Source organism: Rhineura floridana, chromosome 17, assembly GCF_030035675.1.
Source record: "Rhineura floridana isolate rRhiFlo1 chromosome 17, rRhiFlo1.hap2, whole genome shotgun sequence".
Taxonomy (NCBI): Eukaryota; Metazoa; Chordata; class Lepidosauria; order Squamata; family Rhineuridae; genus Rhineura; species Rhineura floridana.
In genome coordinates this window covers 13,784,754-13,800,535 of record NC_084496.1, presented here as the reverse complement: position 1 = coordinate 13,800,535, position 15,782 = coordinate 13,784,754, and the positions used below count along the sequence as shown (strand labels likewise).

The 15,782-nt window shown below is 47.1% G+C and overlaps 1 protein-coding gene across 2 annotated transcripts in view; it reads left to right on the top strand.

Annotated features, from left to right (window-relative positions):
• GPRC5B (G protein-coupled receptor class C group 5 member B) overlaps window positions 1-15,782 on the top strand; it is a 34,909-nt gene that overhangs the window by 14,128 nt on the left and 4,999 nt on the right. For both annotated transcript variants that reach the window (XM_061599847.1, XM_061599848.1), the window contains 2 exons: window positions 2,513-3,526; window positions 11,154-11,266. In XM_061599847.1, coding sequence (XP_061455831.1) covers window positions 2,521-3,526; window positions 11,154-11,266 — 1,119 coding nt within the window. In that variant the 5' untranslated portion in view covers window positions 2,513-2,520. The remainder of the gene's footprint in view (window positions 1-2,512; window positions 3,527-11,153; window positions 11,267-15,782) is intronic.

Genomic DNA, 15,782 nt, shown 5'->3' with positions numbered 1-15,782 from the left:
GGAAGAATTCCTTTCACAGGCCCCTTTTTGTGATGCCACCATGGAAAGGTGAGATGGGAACCTGTGGCATTCCAGATGTTGATGGGCTGCAACTCCTGTGATCATCTGGCCGTGTTGGCTGGGGCTGATGGGCGGTGCAGTCCAACCCCATCTTGAAGGCCAGAAGTTCCCCATCCCTGATATAAAACTCTGGCTTGTCAACCGATATGCAAACTCTCCACTTTTTCTCTGTTTAAAAGATTGCCCTGATTGTTGCATATGACAAACATGCGTTCATCATATATGACTATATTTCACATCTGAGAGCACATGTGGTGCATTCAAGACACTGGGCCTGGGATCCCCCGTGTCCTCGTGGGGCCCACTGTTGATGCCTACCCTATCCCCCACCCACCGCCTTAAAAAAAATAATCCCAGAACTCTGCTCAGTGCCAGCAGCTGGGTCATGGGCCTGGCTGCCATGTCCATCCCCCTAAATGCCCTTCTCACAGTGTTCCTCCAATGAATTGTGGGGATTTTTTTTTACAACTGGCTCCTAGAACCAGGCCCCCAGACCTGACCCAGATGCTGCTACTAGATAAGCCCATTGGTGGGGCTTTGATGTAGGAAGGAGCTGGCCCCTGCAAACAGAGAGGGCTTTAGCATATTGGCTTAGCAGCTAGGTACTGTGGATTTCTCTTCAAACCCAAAGCATCTTTTCCCAGTCTTTTGGCCTCAGAACTCCCACTCTACTCCCCCTTCCCTCAGCTCCTAACTGTTCCAGTCCTGAGTTGTGTGGGTTACATCAGATCGGCTTATTTGGTTGTGTAGGGATGTCATTACATTTTGCTGCAAACCTGGAAATTAGCATTGCCCCCAAATATAGAGTTGTATTCAGTTAACTCCTACACAGAGTAGACCCACTGAAATTAATGAGCCAGTGTGGCTAAATGATTAGAGTGTCGGACTAGGACTTGGGAGACCAGGGTTCAAATCCCTACTCAGCCATGAAAGCTCACTGGGGGACCTTGGGCCAGTCACTGCTTCTCAGCCTAGCCTACCTCACAGGGTTGTTTGAGAGAGGGGAAGAACTATGTGTGCCACTTTAAAGCTCCTTGGAGTAAAAGCAGGATATAAATTGGAGGAAAAGTGGGATATAAATGCACAAATAAATAATAAGTTAGTTATCTCCATTAACTTCAGTGGATCTATTCTGAGTAGGACAAGCATTGTAAACCACCCGTAGAGCTGTAGAGACCATATGATCAAACTTAGCAAGGTGAGCTGGAGGAACCACATGACCAAGCGAGGCTCATAACTACCTGCTCTGGGAGAATGTGCACAGTTGGGCACCTCCTCCAGCCCTGTGGCAGCCCTGCCGCCAGAGCTCTTGATACCCACCATCTCCAGCTAGCAGAGCCGTGAAAAATCTCCGCCTCATCTCCGAGAGAGCTGCTGCCAGTCAGAGCAGAATATATTAGGCTAGATTGACCGTTCAGTGTAAGGCTGAGACCGTCTGACTTGTTTTATTATACACCAGGGGACATTGACCTTTGGTGGGCCTGTGGACGCATTTGCAAACTGGAGAAGGTATTGTGGGCATCACACACACGTGGGGGTATGATGCACACTCTTTCTCCTCCCCTGTGACAGCATTGAGGTATGTTTTTGCTTTTAGTCGAGCCTCATTGGGGGAGAGGGGTGATCTTTCTAGAGAGCTGAACAATTAACCATCCCTCCTCAGCAACGTTGTTATGTGTCTTCAAGTCGATCGCGACTTATGGCGACCCTATGAATCGGTGACCTCCAAAAGCATCTGTCATGAGCATGTCCTCAGCAGTAGTTTCTGAAAATGCCTTCATTGTGTTTGCCTTTTTTAAGAAAACAAACCCTTTTTGTCGTTTGTGAATTGTCGAAGCGTAAAGGACATTAGCTGCATTGTTCTTCTTCTTTTGTAGTCTGTTACATCTTATTTCATTAATTCAATAAAAATATTTCCAAAAACATCACACCGCTGTCATAAGTGTAACTTGTTTTGGGGTTTGTTTTTTCCCCCCAATGGCCTACATACGTTGTATGTCAAGCAGAAAACCCTTGTTACTGTGCAGCTGTGATGCTGAGCGAATGATTTTATCTCGAAAGGGCAGGTGAGATGGGCAAGCTGTGTGTCTGGACTGCTAAGTTCTTCAGGGTGCAAATGCAGGGCTCACTTGCTCATTTGTTCAAAAATGATGACGACGACTATGTGTTATTACTTTGTTATTGATAATACTAATTTCATTAATTATTTGCTTCCTATGAAGCATCCCAAAGCGATTTCAAAAATGCAATAAAACGTATATAAAACAATCACATATATAAAAACAATTTCAAATTCAGTGAAGGCACCAATTGTGATCTGCATTGGTCAGGGACGCTAGCATGCTCAGGGAATGTTATTTGGTACTGGGGAACCATTCCATCCTGCAGGGGCCACCTAGAAATAGAATACCTTTTACTCTGTTCTTTCTATCTCCTTGTCTTCTCGTTTCAGACAGAAAAATGACTCCCTTCCTGACGGTTGGTGTCCTTCTCCTCGTTGTGGTCAGCTATGGATCGTCTCAGAACTCCAGTACCTCCAGAGGATGCAGACTAGATCTTCTTCCTCAATATGTCTACCTGTGCGATCTGGATGCTATCTGGGGGATCGTGGTGGAGGTGGTTGCTGGAGCCGGAGTCTTGACGACGCTGCTCCTCATGCTGATCTTGCTGGCGAGGTTGCCGTTTATCAAGCAGAAGGAGAAGAGGAGCCCCTTGGGGGTGCACTTCCTCTTCCTCTTTGGGACCCTGGGACTCTTTGGCTTGGCCTTCGCCTTCATCATCCAGGAAGACGAGACCATCTGCTCAGTCCGTCGTTTTGTCTGGGGGGTCCTCTTTGCACTCTGCTTCTCATGCTTGTTGGTTCAAGCCTGGAGGCTACGGAAACTTGTCTGGCACGGCAAGAGCCCGTCTGGATGGCAGCTGGCCGGTGTCGCCGTCTGCCTCGCGCTGGTCCAAGTCATTATTGCCACAGAGTGGCTGATATTGACTGTAGTGAGGGATGGGAAACAGGCCTGTCGTTACGAGCCGATGGATTTTGCAATGGCTTCCATTTATGTTATGGTCTTGATGGTGTTGGCCCTGGGCTTTTCTTTCTTCACAGTGTGTGGAAAATTTAAGAAGTGGAAGAAGAATGGAGTGTGCCTCATTATCACTAGCTTTTTCTCAATCCTCATTTGGGTTGCTTGGCTGACTATGTATCTATATGGTAATAATGAACTGAGGAGGAGAGACCAGTGGAGTGACCCTACTCTTGCAATAGCACTGGTGTCCAGTGGTTGGGTGTTCGTGGTCTTTCACGCAATCCCTGAGGTTCACTGCTCCATCCTTCCATCCCAGCAAGAAAACACGCCTAATTATTTTGATACTTCACAACCGCGGATGCGCGAGACAGCTTTTGAGGATGACCTGCAGCTTCCTCGAAGCTACATGGAAAACAAAGCCTTTTCAATGGATGAGCATAATGCAGGTAAGACTTTTTAACAACATTTTTTTCTTTTGATCAGGGATGGGCAGCATCTGGCTAGGATGGCTTGACCATTGGCTATGCTGGCTTGGACTAATGGAGAGTTGGACTCCAACAACATCTGGAAGATTACCGGTTTTCCATCCCTGATTGAGGGAGTTGCATTTTGAGGGAGGAAAAAGGAGCAGTGTGTATGTATATGTCTCTGCTAGTACTTGGCAGGGATGGAAGAGAACTGACACTCTGTACAGAAAGCAGAGAAATAGTCATGACAGTCTTGGGCTGGTGAGATGGCTCCGGATATCCTCATAGTTGCCTTCTGAGGAGATCTTGGGGATGCTACACATCCTCTAGGTGAATGGGTGGTGGATGCATCTTATTCACAGTGCATGTGCTGTGCATGCAGATGCGTGCACATTAATGCTAAGATGCCATCTAGCTGGGTGCAACAGTTTTACATGTTGCAGCTGGTGAGGCTCGTTTTGAACTCTTAGAATGATAAGACAAACTTAAGAATATGAGAAGAGCCTGTTGGATCAGGCCAACAGCCCATCTAGTCCAGCATCCTGTTCTCACAGTGGCCAGTCACATGTCTGTGGAAAGCCAATAAGGAAGACCTGAGCGCAACATCGTTCTCCCCACTTGCAATTCTAAGCAATGTTCTTTCGGAGGCTTACTGCCTCCAGTGGCGACAGCAGAACATAGCCATAGTGGCTAGTAGCTGTCGATAGCCTTCTCCTCCGTGAATTTGTCTAATCCCCTTTTAAAGCCATCCAAGTTGGTGGCCATCACTGCTTCTTGTGGGAGCAAATTCCATCATTTAGCTGTGTGAAGAAGTACTTTCTTTTGTCTATCCTGAATCTCCCATCATTCAGCTTCATTGAATATCCCAGAGTTCTAGTGTTATGAGAGAGTGAGAAAACCTTTTTCCTCTATCCTTTCTCCATGCCATGCATAATTTTATATGCTTCTATCGTGTCTCCTCTTACTCACTTTTTTCTCTCAATGAAAAAGCTCCATCCTCTTGATTTTGGCTTTCCCTTTTCTGAACCTTTTCCAGCTCTACAGTACCTTTTTTAAGATGAGGCGACCAGAACTGTACACTCTGTTCCAAGTGTGGTTGCACACCATAGCATCTTGCATAGGTTTTTATGTTTCTTTCTACTATACGAACTCTCTCTCTCTCTCTCTCTCTCTCATTCAGTGACCAGCTATAAGCGGCAGCTAGGCTAGTTTTCCCCACCTCCCTCTTATGTCCTACATAGCTGCCTATCAAGATACAAAATAGGGCCAAATGCTCTTTTTAAGTTGTTGTGTGTGGGATTCAGTACTCTAAAGCTGTAGGAAAAGAAAAGGAAACTTTTGTGGTTGGCTTATGAATGCTTTCTTGTTTTTAGAGAAGAGAGCACAGGTCAGGTTATGATAGGGCGAACAAATTTCAGCTGTACAGACGGGAGAGTTTTCAAGGATGTGTAATAATGGTTGGGCACAGTTCAGACAGTGATAAGGATGTCAGCAGAGTTGTTAGGAGATCCCCTGGGCCCCTCACTATTCTCAGAGTTCCCTGGAAAAAGGGATTGATTGTTAAGCCCCTCTGAGGATTGTAGCTCTGTGAGGGGAACAGGGGGGTCTCCTAACAACTCCCAGGACCCTTAACAAACCACAGTTCCCAGGATTCTTTGGGGGAAGTCATGACTGTTTAATGTGGTGTGATACTGCTTTAAAGGTATAGCACAGATGAAGCCTTAGTAAACGTTAACTGGATTCCTTTATCTGCAGAATTGTGAAATGTGTACAAAGGGTTCATGCCATATGGATAGTGGACACTTTGTCCACAATTTTCCTTGGCCAACTTGGGATGGGTAGGAGCATTTCTGACTTCATTGTGGCAAGGACTTCCAGCAGGGAATTGTGCAAGCACCATTAGCTGTGACCCATCCTATTGACGCAGTGTTACAGACTGCCCAATCCAGTAGAGTGGTCGTTCATTCTACTTTACAGAGGACTCTGTTTTAAAGGCTGTCTGTTGTTGTTTTTTTATCTAGTTTATTGGGGTTTTCATATTATTACAATAGAACAGTACAATCCTTTATTCCAGGGGTTGCCCAGCTGTGATCCAAGTTTCATTCAGGTGGCCTGCGGAGCATCTGTAAAAATACAGTTTAAAAATTGTGCAGCATCTAGCACAGTTGCAGTGCCATTGCTACAACAGCTGTGCTCTACCTCCAGGGTTGCAGGCAGTCTGTCCCTGAACTCCAGTTGCTGGAAACCACAGGAGGGGACAGTGCTTTTGTGCTCAGGTCCTGCTTGCGGGCTTCACACAGGCATCTGGTTGGCTTCTGTGAGAATAGGTTGCTAGACTAGACGGCCTGATCCAGCAAGCTCTTCTTATGTTCTTAACAGGCAGAAAAATCTTTAAGTGGTCCACCGAGACCACTGGCAATTTTCAAGTGATCCATTGGGGGGGGGGAGATTGGGAACCCCTGCCTTATTCCCTCCCCACCCTGCCCCTCCCAGCTCCCCTGCCTTCCTCTGCCCTCATGCCCTTTTTTGGTGGTGAGGAAGGGAGGGTTTTTTTTCAACATTTTAATTTCTGATGTTGAGTTGTTTGGCATGTTTTACAGTGTTCAGTTTCATATGCTCAGCTAAGGTTTCAGCTAAATGAAAAGTTTACAATCTGCTGGGGTCCCAGATGAAATTGGAGACGTTTCCATCCCTGCATTGCATTGCGCCTCCCGCTTCTTCTCAGTATGGGTTTAACTTAGTGAAGCGTTCCAAAAATGGGCTCCCTTTTAAAGATAAAGAAACATGAGAAGGGAGAGCCGGTGGGCCTTGACATTAGTCATCCCCATTGAGCAAGGCAGCAGCAGAAGGTGTGGGCACACAGGTCCCCTGGTCGCGGTCTTCCCCACTATGGTACGATGCATAGGACCATAGGAAGCTATCTGAGTGAGACCACTAGCCCATTTAACTCAGTACTGTCTACACTGACTAGCAGCAGCCTTCCAGGGTTTCAGGGCAGATTCTCTCTCAGCCCCACCTGAAGATGCTAGCACGGATTGCATGCAAGGCAGATGCTCTATCAGTGAACTTCGGCCCCTCCCCAAATAATAGTTAATTCTAAATTTGCAACTATCCTTGCACATTAGGACATGCAACTTCTGTGCAAATCTGTGCCTCTTTTTTTTTTTTTTTGCTTTTGCCAAACTGCAAGTGCATTACCAATGTGTTAAGTGGCCATAGACCCCTCACTCTTGTGCAATCCCCGCATAAGCGGAGGCTGTGACAGGGCGGCCTTTGTTGAAAGGTTTGCAGCGACAGGCCGAGATTGGTGAGGCTGACAGCAGTGTAATTCAGCTTAAAGGGATGAGGCTAATCGAGCAGAGGCCTGTTCCTGCTGTGAAAAGATTATCCTGTCAGGCCCAAGGGAGAGGGACACATGCAGTAATCCAAGCGTAACCTCCATCCCATCTGGTTGCCAAAGGATGGTTGTGCTCAGATTCAAAGGCTGCAGCGGGTGCAACAGTTTTGTCAGGGCCGAGACAACTTGGCCGCTTCTTCTCCAACATTCCCTGTTGTGCACCCCCTTTCAAAGTTGGGCCGGCTGCAGGTTTCTGAGGGCCCTTGGGTACATGCAATCAGTGGCCCCCTTGTTTTCGGCCTCAAGCCATACTCTTCCTTCCCCTTGGTTCTACTCTTTAAAATATTTGTTGTTGTCTTCATTTGTAGACTGCTTAATATCAAGCAGATCTCAAAGTGGTTTACATTGTCAACAACAACAAAAATCCAGGTATATAAATATAGAATTTCAAACAATTTAAGAAATACCGGGGACATAGATAACAATACGGCAGAAAATCCATATATGTAACAATCGCCATATCATTATAAAAATCTGTGTAGGTGTGTTAATCACTTACTAAACATAAATCAAAATAAAATAAGTCTTGGCTGATATAGCATCCCCCTGTTGTAGAGAAAAACAACGCAACGTTTTGAACGTTTGAAATTATGAGAGCCATTTCTTCATCACTGAATGGATACACCAATCCCCCACATCTAAGAAGCAACCCTTGGGAGTCTCTACTATAATCTTCATACTTCCTTTTTTGGAGATAAAAATGTAACATTTTGTACGAGCAAAGTTGGTAGATAAATAATATTTGATAATATATCAACACCCATAAACTGGATCTGCTGCTGGTGTTGGGCTGGAGCTAGTGAGGAGCCCCTCTGAGCTCCTGGGCCCTTGGCCAGTGCCCCATTTGGCCCACTGCTGGAGCTGGGCCTTCTTCCAAGCAGTGATAAAGTTCATGGATATAGACCTCTTGATGAGATGGTATCTGCAGGATAGCCTCACATGCAGAGTGCAGTGACTGACTGGGTCTATAAGGTCTGCAAAACTCCTAAAGTGGGGGAACACACAAAGCCACCCAATGAGGAGTGAGCATGCTCAGTTTCCACAGAATGCTGACTGGGTTTTTTTTGGGGGGGGGGGAACCAAATTGCTCTTACGTCAAGAACCTTCTCCTAATGTCCCATTGAAATCTACCCTGCTGTAACTTAAGGCCATGAGATCTTGTCCTTTCCTCATGTTTGTCTTGTCTTGATGAAATGGGAGCTTGGGAGAATTTCAGTCTCCATCTCTGCTAATCGGATGTCACTGGGTCCCCCAAAATGATTTTTTAAAACTGTCCCTATTTGTATGTCTGTATTTATTTGATTCCATTCATGAACTGCTTCCAGTAAAATATCTCAAAGTGATTTCAGGGTAAAAATTCAACCATAAAATGTCAACCATAAAAACAATTCCATATATACAATTTCTTACGTGAAAAGCATTTCGAATCTAAAACAGATAGGCTATGATAAAGATATTCACTTCAAAGGATTCTTTTAGTAATGGAATGGATATCTGGTGTCGCCGTCACAAAGCTTCTTCTAAAACACCAGTTTATTTCTGTGATTTCTTTTAAGGATGCATGGGTTACCCTTCAATATCGAATGTTTTCAGAACCAGAGTAAAAATCCGTAGTAAAGCATCCATAGCCACCTGAGTGTGTTACAGTGCGCAAAGAAGCTTGACTTGAGCAAAGGGGGCAGCAGAGGTGGGCCATATGGAAGCCAGTGCAGATAGAGGTCTATACAGGTAGGCTTCACCTAAGGCAGGGATTCCCAAACTGTTGTCCGTGGACCACCAGCGGTCCCTGGGCTTCATTCAGGTGGTCCATAGCATGTCTGTGGATTTGTGGTTGAAGAATATTTGCAAGTTGTGAAGTCTCAGATAAGAGCCATCCATTCAACGGCACTGTGATGGTCCAGCAAGAGAAGATCTCTGTTTCTAGTGCAAGAGGCTGCTGGTGTTTCTCCTGGGGTGTCATTCTTTCCAAGTTGCAAAAGATGTACAATGTGGTCTTGCTCCCCAACTCCTTCTGATGTACATAGCAGTAGACTGGGGGAAGTATGTGGTCCTGGGCTGTCCACAGTTTTAATTTCTTTTGACCATCCAGTTGTGCCATTGAATTAGAAGGTAACATGCTTCCAGCCCATCATGATTGACTGAAATCGGGCATGGTGTTGGAACCAAACACATTGCAGGTCATTGCCATTGAGGTAGCCAATCAGATTACAAATGGGCACCTACAATGGGCACCCACTGGCAGAATTCCATAGGAGATTAATTAAGGTTCATCTGTGTTGAACCCATCAGTGGGTAGATATAAATGTACATTCCAACTATCTGAAAAGTGTATCCATTTCCCCCCATTGTTCTTTGGCTGAAAAGAAAAACTTCCCCCCAGCATCTGCCTATGACTAAATATTTGTGATTTGAGAAATACCCAGGACTCTTTCTTTCAGCAAAATCAGTCTCTTGGCCATCTCCATTAAAATTTGCAAATGATAGCAAGCTTGCTAGATCTTATTTCACAAAGGCGATACAATAGAATATAGAATATCTTGGAAACTTCCAGGAGAATAGGAGGCAGGAAACCGTTGCCTGACCTCCATCTTTTTGGTGTGACTAAAGTTGAGTGTTGCATATTTCCCCCTTTTTTAAAAAACAGCAGTAATACTGTACACACTTATCTAGGAATGACCCTCCGCTGAACACAGTAGGGGTTGCTTCTGAGTAAACGAACAGGATGTACATCTGTCAGCAAAGTGGGTCAAGACTTGTCTGCTGTCCCAGAGGCACTGGAGGCTGACTCATCTGGGCAAGTTGGGGCACTGCCCTACCAACCGTAGTCCATCTTCAATCGGTCCCCACTTGCCTGCCTTCTTACTTAACAGCCAGTGGGTGACCATGGCTGTCAGCTTCCTCCTCCTCAGTCTCAATGTTGACCTTGAACTCAGCAGGGAGGAGGATGGGAGAAAAGTAGTATTCATTGGCTCTGCCTCGCATCAGCTCTGGTCCTTCCTGTCATTGGCCCTGACTCCTACTGTTTGGTCTCCCGGCTTTCCACCCTACCAGCCCCAATGGGCACCAACTACTTCTGTCCATTAAAGATCTAATGGGTCATATTAGGGGAAATTGCTTGCAAAGATGTACATCGCTGAGAAAATTACATGCAAAAATGTTTAGTCCAGGAGAAATTTGCACTAAAATGCTGGTAAATGTTCATGGGACCTTTTTTGAAGAACAAAATTGTGAAGTGATGTGGAGAACATTGAATTTACAATTGGAAAAATGAGAAACAGAGAGAGACTGACAAACTTGCTCATCCCTCCTTGCCATCCATCAGTTGCTTATGATGTTTAGGCATAGGGCTTTCTTGATTTGTTATGTGAGTGTATTTCCACGTGACCAAGTCTTCGTTTCCATGTTCAAAGGCAGTTGCCAGTCCTTTATTTCCAGTGTTTGGGATGCGAGTACTGGTGGTCCTTAGGTAGTCAAAATGACACCACCCACACTCAAAATCGGGGGTGTCAGCAGGTTTGCAGGGAGAGGGGGGAACCCCAAAGGTTTGTAGAAGTACGTAAAGGGGTTGTATCTAGTGCTAGCCCTACTCAGAGCAGACCCATTAAAGTTCATGAACATGGCTAATCCAGGTCCATTAATTTCAGTGGGACTATTGTGAGTAGGACTTAGTTGGAGACAACCCAAGATGTTTGGCGTGAGTGGTGGAACCCAAAAACGGCCCAGTGAAGGCTGAGCATGGTCATTAGGCATGGAATGTTGACTGACTGCTGGAAGGTGAAAACCTGGTGGGGGTTGAAACAGAATGGAATTCGCTGTGATTCTGAATGGGGAGCACTCCATGCTGTAACATTATGTTGCAGCTGCCACTTACGCCCACAGTGGCTGAAGGGCCAACAGTAAGAGAGGGCTATTGTCCTTCTTACAGGTTTCCTGATTGGCCTTGATGGAAAGTAGCAGAGATGTGAAGACCTAGAAAAAACCTGGAAAAATTCAGGAATTTTTTTGGGGGGAGGAGTAGGGAGTTCATTCCCCATCCACTTTTTCAGGAACAAAGGCTTAAAAATGGGGGGGGATATCTAGGGAGCAGGATGCTACTCTTTTGTATATATATTTTGCCAGAATGCACAAATCTTTCTCTTATCTGTCTTTTTTCTCTCCCTATTACTTTTTTCTCTCCCCATCTCCACCCCCCAAAAAACTTACACACAGCTTTACGGACTGCAGGATTCCGCAACGGCAGCTTGGGAAGCCGTCCTGGTGCCCCCTTCAGAAGCAACGTCTACCAGCCCACTGAGATGGCGGTTGTCCTGAATGGTGGGACTGTAAGTATCAAAATGTGATGCTAGAAGACGCTGCCTTTGGGGGGGAATGCCCCAGTCTCTGATTTCAACGCCGAACTCTGTTCCATTGGATGCTTGCTGGTATTGGGCGGGGCGGGAGGTTAGGAGAGGGATGTGGGAGGTTCTAGCGACATATGCATGCTGTGCTTCAGGGGATGACTTAAATTTAAAATTCTATGGACTTTGGTGAGCTTTTAATATTTTGTTTCCTGCTAAGGTTGCTCTTTCGGGATCAGCCCAAACAAGGCCATTTTCTCTCTCTCTCTCTTAAATGAACCATCCCATAATGTCCACTGTTAATAGCAGCTCAGTGAAAAGATGTCTTTTGAAATGTTAAGAAAACCCAACCCACCAGCACTTTCCCTACAAAGGCCCTCTTGGATGATGACATTGCACATTGCCTCCTTTCCCAATAAGACCACTTTGGAGTGCATCTGTGCGGAACTCTGCACATTGGTAAAACTGTGGGGTAGCTTCAGAAAGAAGCCTGTGTCAAAGAGTTCACGCAGACGGGCTGGCGAGCCGTGCTGCTAATCTGCAGCCAGGTCACTGTGAGAGTGGCTGAGAAAGAGATCTGGAGCCAAACAGTCTCCTGAACATCTCATTTGCATTGTGTATGTTTAATTGCGCCCAAGGAACTACATAGACTGCTTTTGTCCGTGCCTTCTCGCTCCCTTTGGCTTGCTGACGAAAGGAGAATGCTCATCCCCCGCGTTTTAATTTCCATGCATACATACCTACATGCTGCTTAAAATGCTGCTCATGAGCCAACTTCCTCTTCTTGCAAGTTGGGCTTGCATTATTTTATTCTTTTTAGCTGGATCCTTAATGCAAATCTGCACTCTTTTTTCTTTTTGAAAAGCACAAATAGTGGGTGATCTGATAATAATAAAAAGTCTGTTCCCTGGCCTGATGCGGCCACTCACTCAGCAGGAGGGGAGGTTGCAACAACACCCTGGCAGAGGACCCACTGAAAGCCAGCTTGCCATGTTGGGGAGGAGCTCAAGAGCGGAATCTGGCAGCTGATGCCGCTCGGAGCTAATGCCGCTCGGAGCTGCCCCATCCTCCTCAAGCCCCAATTTAGTTGATTATGCTGGGTGTGCTGGGTGCAGCCTGGCGTTTTGATCACCGGGTCTGAACGGATACTTTTCCTTTTGCAGCCCTTCCCTTAAGACTCTTCCCCTGCACATCGTCACCACTTTCAGCAGGACGTCCGAGGAGTTGACATTAGCTCTAGAATGATCAACTAAGTGCAGTAGTAAAGTGGCAAATTCAGAAGTGCAGCGTCCCTTCATGAGAGTCATGGCCACACACCCTCCCATCCTTTTTTTCTCTTCTGCTGGGTTGAGAATGAGGTTCTTGTTCTCCCACAACAGACATCCCTAGGAGCCAATAAGCATAAGTGTTAGCTACTGAGCAGAGTCTTCTCAGTGGCTCACCTCTTTTTACTCTGATTGGCTCCAAACAACAAAAAAGACAATGTTAGAAGACCCTTCTGAGCAGCCAACAGACTTTCCTTTCATGTTTATTGGCTCATAGGATGCTGGAGACATAGGGACCCTGCTGGGACCCCAAAAAAGTAAGTGGTCTGAGACCCCCGAGATCCTAGATGACTACACCTCTGACTAAGTGTAATAATCAAAGCCAGAATTTACAAATTCTAGGGGGATTTCAGTTTATCCATTCAGTATTCATCACCCATATGACAAATTGTATATGTGTATGCTTTGGCCAATGGAGGCTGATCCACTAGGGCAAGTGGAGCACTGCCCCAACAACCTCACCCAGCCTTCTGCTGCTTTCCCGCCTTCTTCCTTACAACCAGTCCAGAAGGTGGCCCTGGCTATCGACTTCCTTCTGTTTAGTCTCAGTATTGCCCTTGTAGAACACAGCAGGGAGGAGGAGGGTGGGGTCCAAAACTAGAATTTCAGTTCCACCTTCTTTTGGGCTCTCTGCCTTCCTCCCCACCAGTTTCAGTGGGCACCAGCTACCACTGGTTTTGGCCCAGCTCTTACTGAGGCAGTCGATTTGAGTCTGGACCGTGCCACTGTCAGACTACAGTTGAGGGCTCATGTGACTGAATGCTCCTCCACGTGTAACAACGCGTTGATGCCCATAGAAAGCAAGCATGTTGGAGAGAAGCCTAGGCTTGGAGCCCTTCCTCCTGGGAGAAGCCATTGCTCAGTGTCATTGTCCCGCCACCCTGGCGGAGGCTGGTCCATTAGGGTAAGCGGGACACTGCCCTGCCAACCTCAGTCCTCCCTCAGCAAAACCTTGCCTACCTTCTTACAACCAGCCCAGGGGATGGCTCTGGCTGGGTCAGTTTCTTCCTCCTTAGGGTCACTGTTGCCATTTTAGAACTCAGCGGGGAGGAGGGTGGGGACAAAACTCGATTTGTTGGCTCTGCCTGTCATTTGCTCTGGCTCCATCTACTGGTAGGCTCCTTGCTTTCCGCCCCACCAGTTCCAATGGGCACCAGTTACCACTGGTCTCAGGTTCCATCCCTGAAAAAATCTCCAGAAGGGCTGGAAAAGGCCTCTGCCTGGAGATCCTGGAAGAGCCATAATCGGTCAGAGGATGCTGGGTTTGGTGGACCAGTGGTATGACTTGGTAGAAGGTTGCTTCACCTGTTCATAAGGAAGGGATGAAAGAGGTGGGGAGACTTAGCTTGGGTAAGAGGAGATGAAGAGGAGATGTGAAGATGGAGCAGGCTTGTTGTCAGTTGCTCCGGGGGCAGGGATGTAGTTGTCTGGGGCGCTGGGGGGGATTTTAGACCTGTTACTTTTGGGGGAGCCAGGTCCCAGCAGTGTCCCTAGGTCTCCAGCATCCTACGAGCAACCAGCGTGAGAAGGGAGTGTGTTAGTGTGTGGCTGTGACTGTCTGGAAGTGTCAGGCCCAGGATGTGACTCAGGAACCAGACCAACGATTGTAGTTAATTCGTGTTTTATTAGGGTAATGTCCAAACAAAGACTGCGTTTTCTCATGAAGCAATACAGGGATACAGGTCCTGCGGCATTGGGAGAAAGTTGACAGAGCAAGGGACTTCTTCCCGCCTGTTCTTTAAGAAGGGGCCAAATGGGCGCGCAATCTTTCGCTCCTCCTTAACTGCCCCTCAGGTACTGCCCACCTTCCCCCCCTTCTCTCCTGTCTTTTCAGCTGTCTGCGTGTGCGCGGTGAGGGGGGAAGCATCACCCCCTCCTCTTCTGAAGTTTCCGATTCCAGGATGGGGGATAGGGGAGGGGCTGATGGTAAACTGCCTCCCCGCTTTTCGGCTGTGAGCAGCCCTCCCTCTTCCCCCTCTTGCTCTGAGCCTGAAAGAGGGGGAGGCGTGAGAATGTCCAGGGAGGGCTCAGGCTCCCCGTTGCTAAGCGACCTTATCACTGGCAGTTCCTCTGTTTCGTCTTCGCTCCAAAGGGGGGAAGTTCCTCCCCCTTCCCTCTGCCATCCATCCGAATACTCTTCTCCCAACTCTCCGGGATCCAGCTCCCCGGGATTGGGACCCCAGCTCTGCCTTCCGACAGGAAGGGACCCTGCACTTCTGAATTTGCCATTACACTACTGGGCAAGTCAAGAAGTAATAGGTGGTAGACCCATTGAAATTAATGGGCCTAAGTTACTCGTGTCTATTCATCTTGATGGGTCTACTCTGAGTAGGACTGCCATTTGATTATACCAGTGAAGTAGATTTTGGTTCAATGTGAGGAGACACCTCGTCATGGCAAGGGCTGTTCAGAGGTGGACTGAACTACCGTGGAAGGTGGTGGGTTCTCCTTCATGGCAGTATTTAAGCAGAGGCGGGATGGCCACTGGTCAGCGGTGCTGTCTTTGCATCCTGCCTAACAGTGGTGAGGACCTTTTCGGTGGTGGCCCCCAAATTATGGAATGATCTTGACAAGGTGCGCCCGGCGCCAACACTGTTGTCTTTTCGGTGCCAGGTCAAGACTTTCCTCTTCTCCCAGGCATTTTAGCATGTGTTTTTAAATTGTTTTTAAAAATGTGTTTTTAAATTTGTATATTTGTTTTTCATTGTTGTAAACCGCCCAGAGAGCTTCGGCTATGGAGCAGTATACAAATGTAATAATAATAATAATAATAACAACAACAACAACAACAACAGAGCGTGCACTGAGCAAGAGGTTACACTAGATCGGGGTGGGGAACCTTTTTCAGCCTGTGGGCAGCATTTCCTGTTGGGTGCCTTTCCAAGGGCCACCGGCCAGTGGTGGGCAGAGCCAGAGGCAAAAGTGGGTGGAGCAACAAATTTAAAATTTCATCTTTGTACAGGGGGGTAGTTTTGACACACATCCTCACTCCCCTCTCTCCTCCATCCAGACCAGCATTATCAGAGTTGGAGGACACATTTCCAGCCAGGCCAAAGCACCTGGAGGGTGAAGCAAGGGTCAGTGAGGGGTGTGGCTTGGGGAGAGTTCCAAGAGCCAGATAGAGAGGCCCGGAGGGCCACATTGGTCCCCTGGCTCTGAGGTTCACCACTCCATAC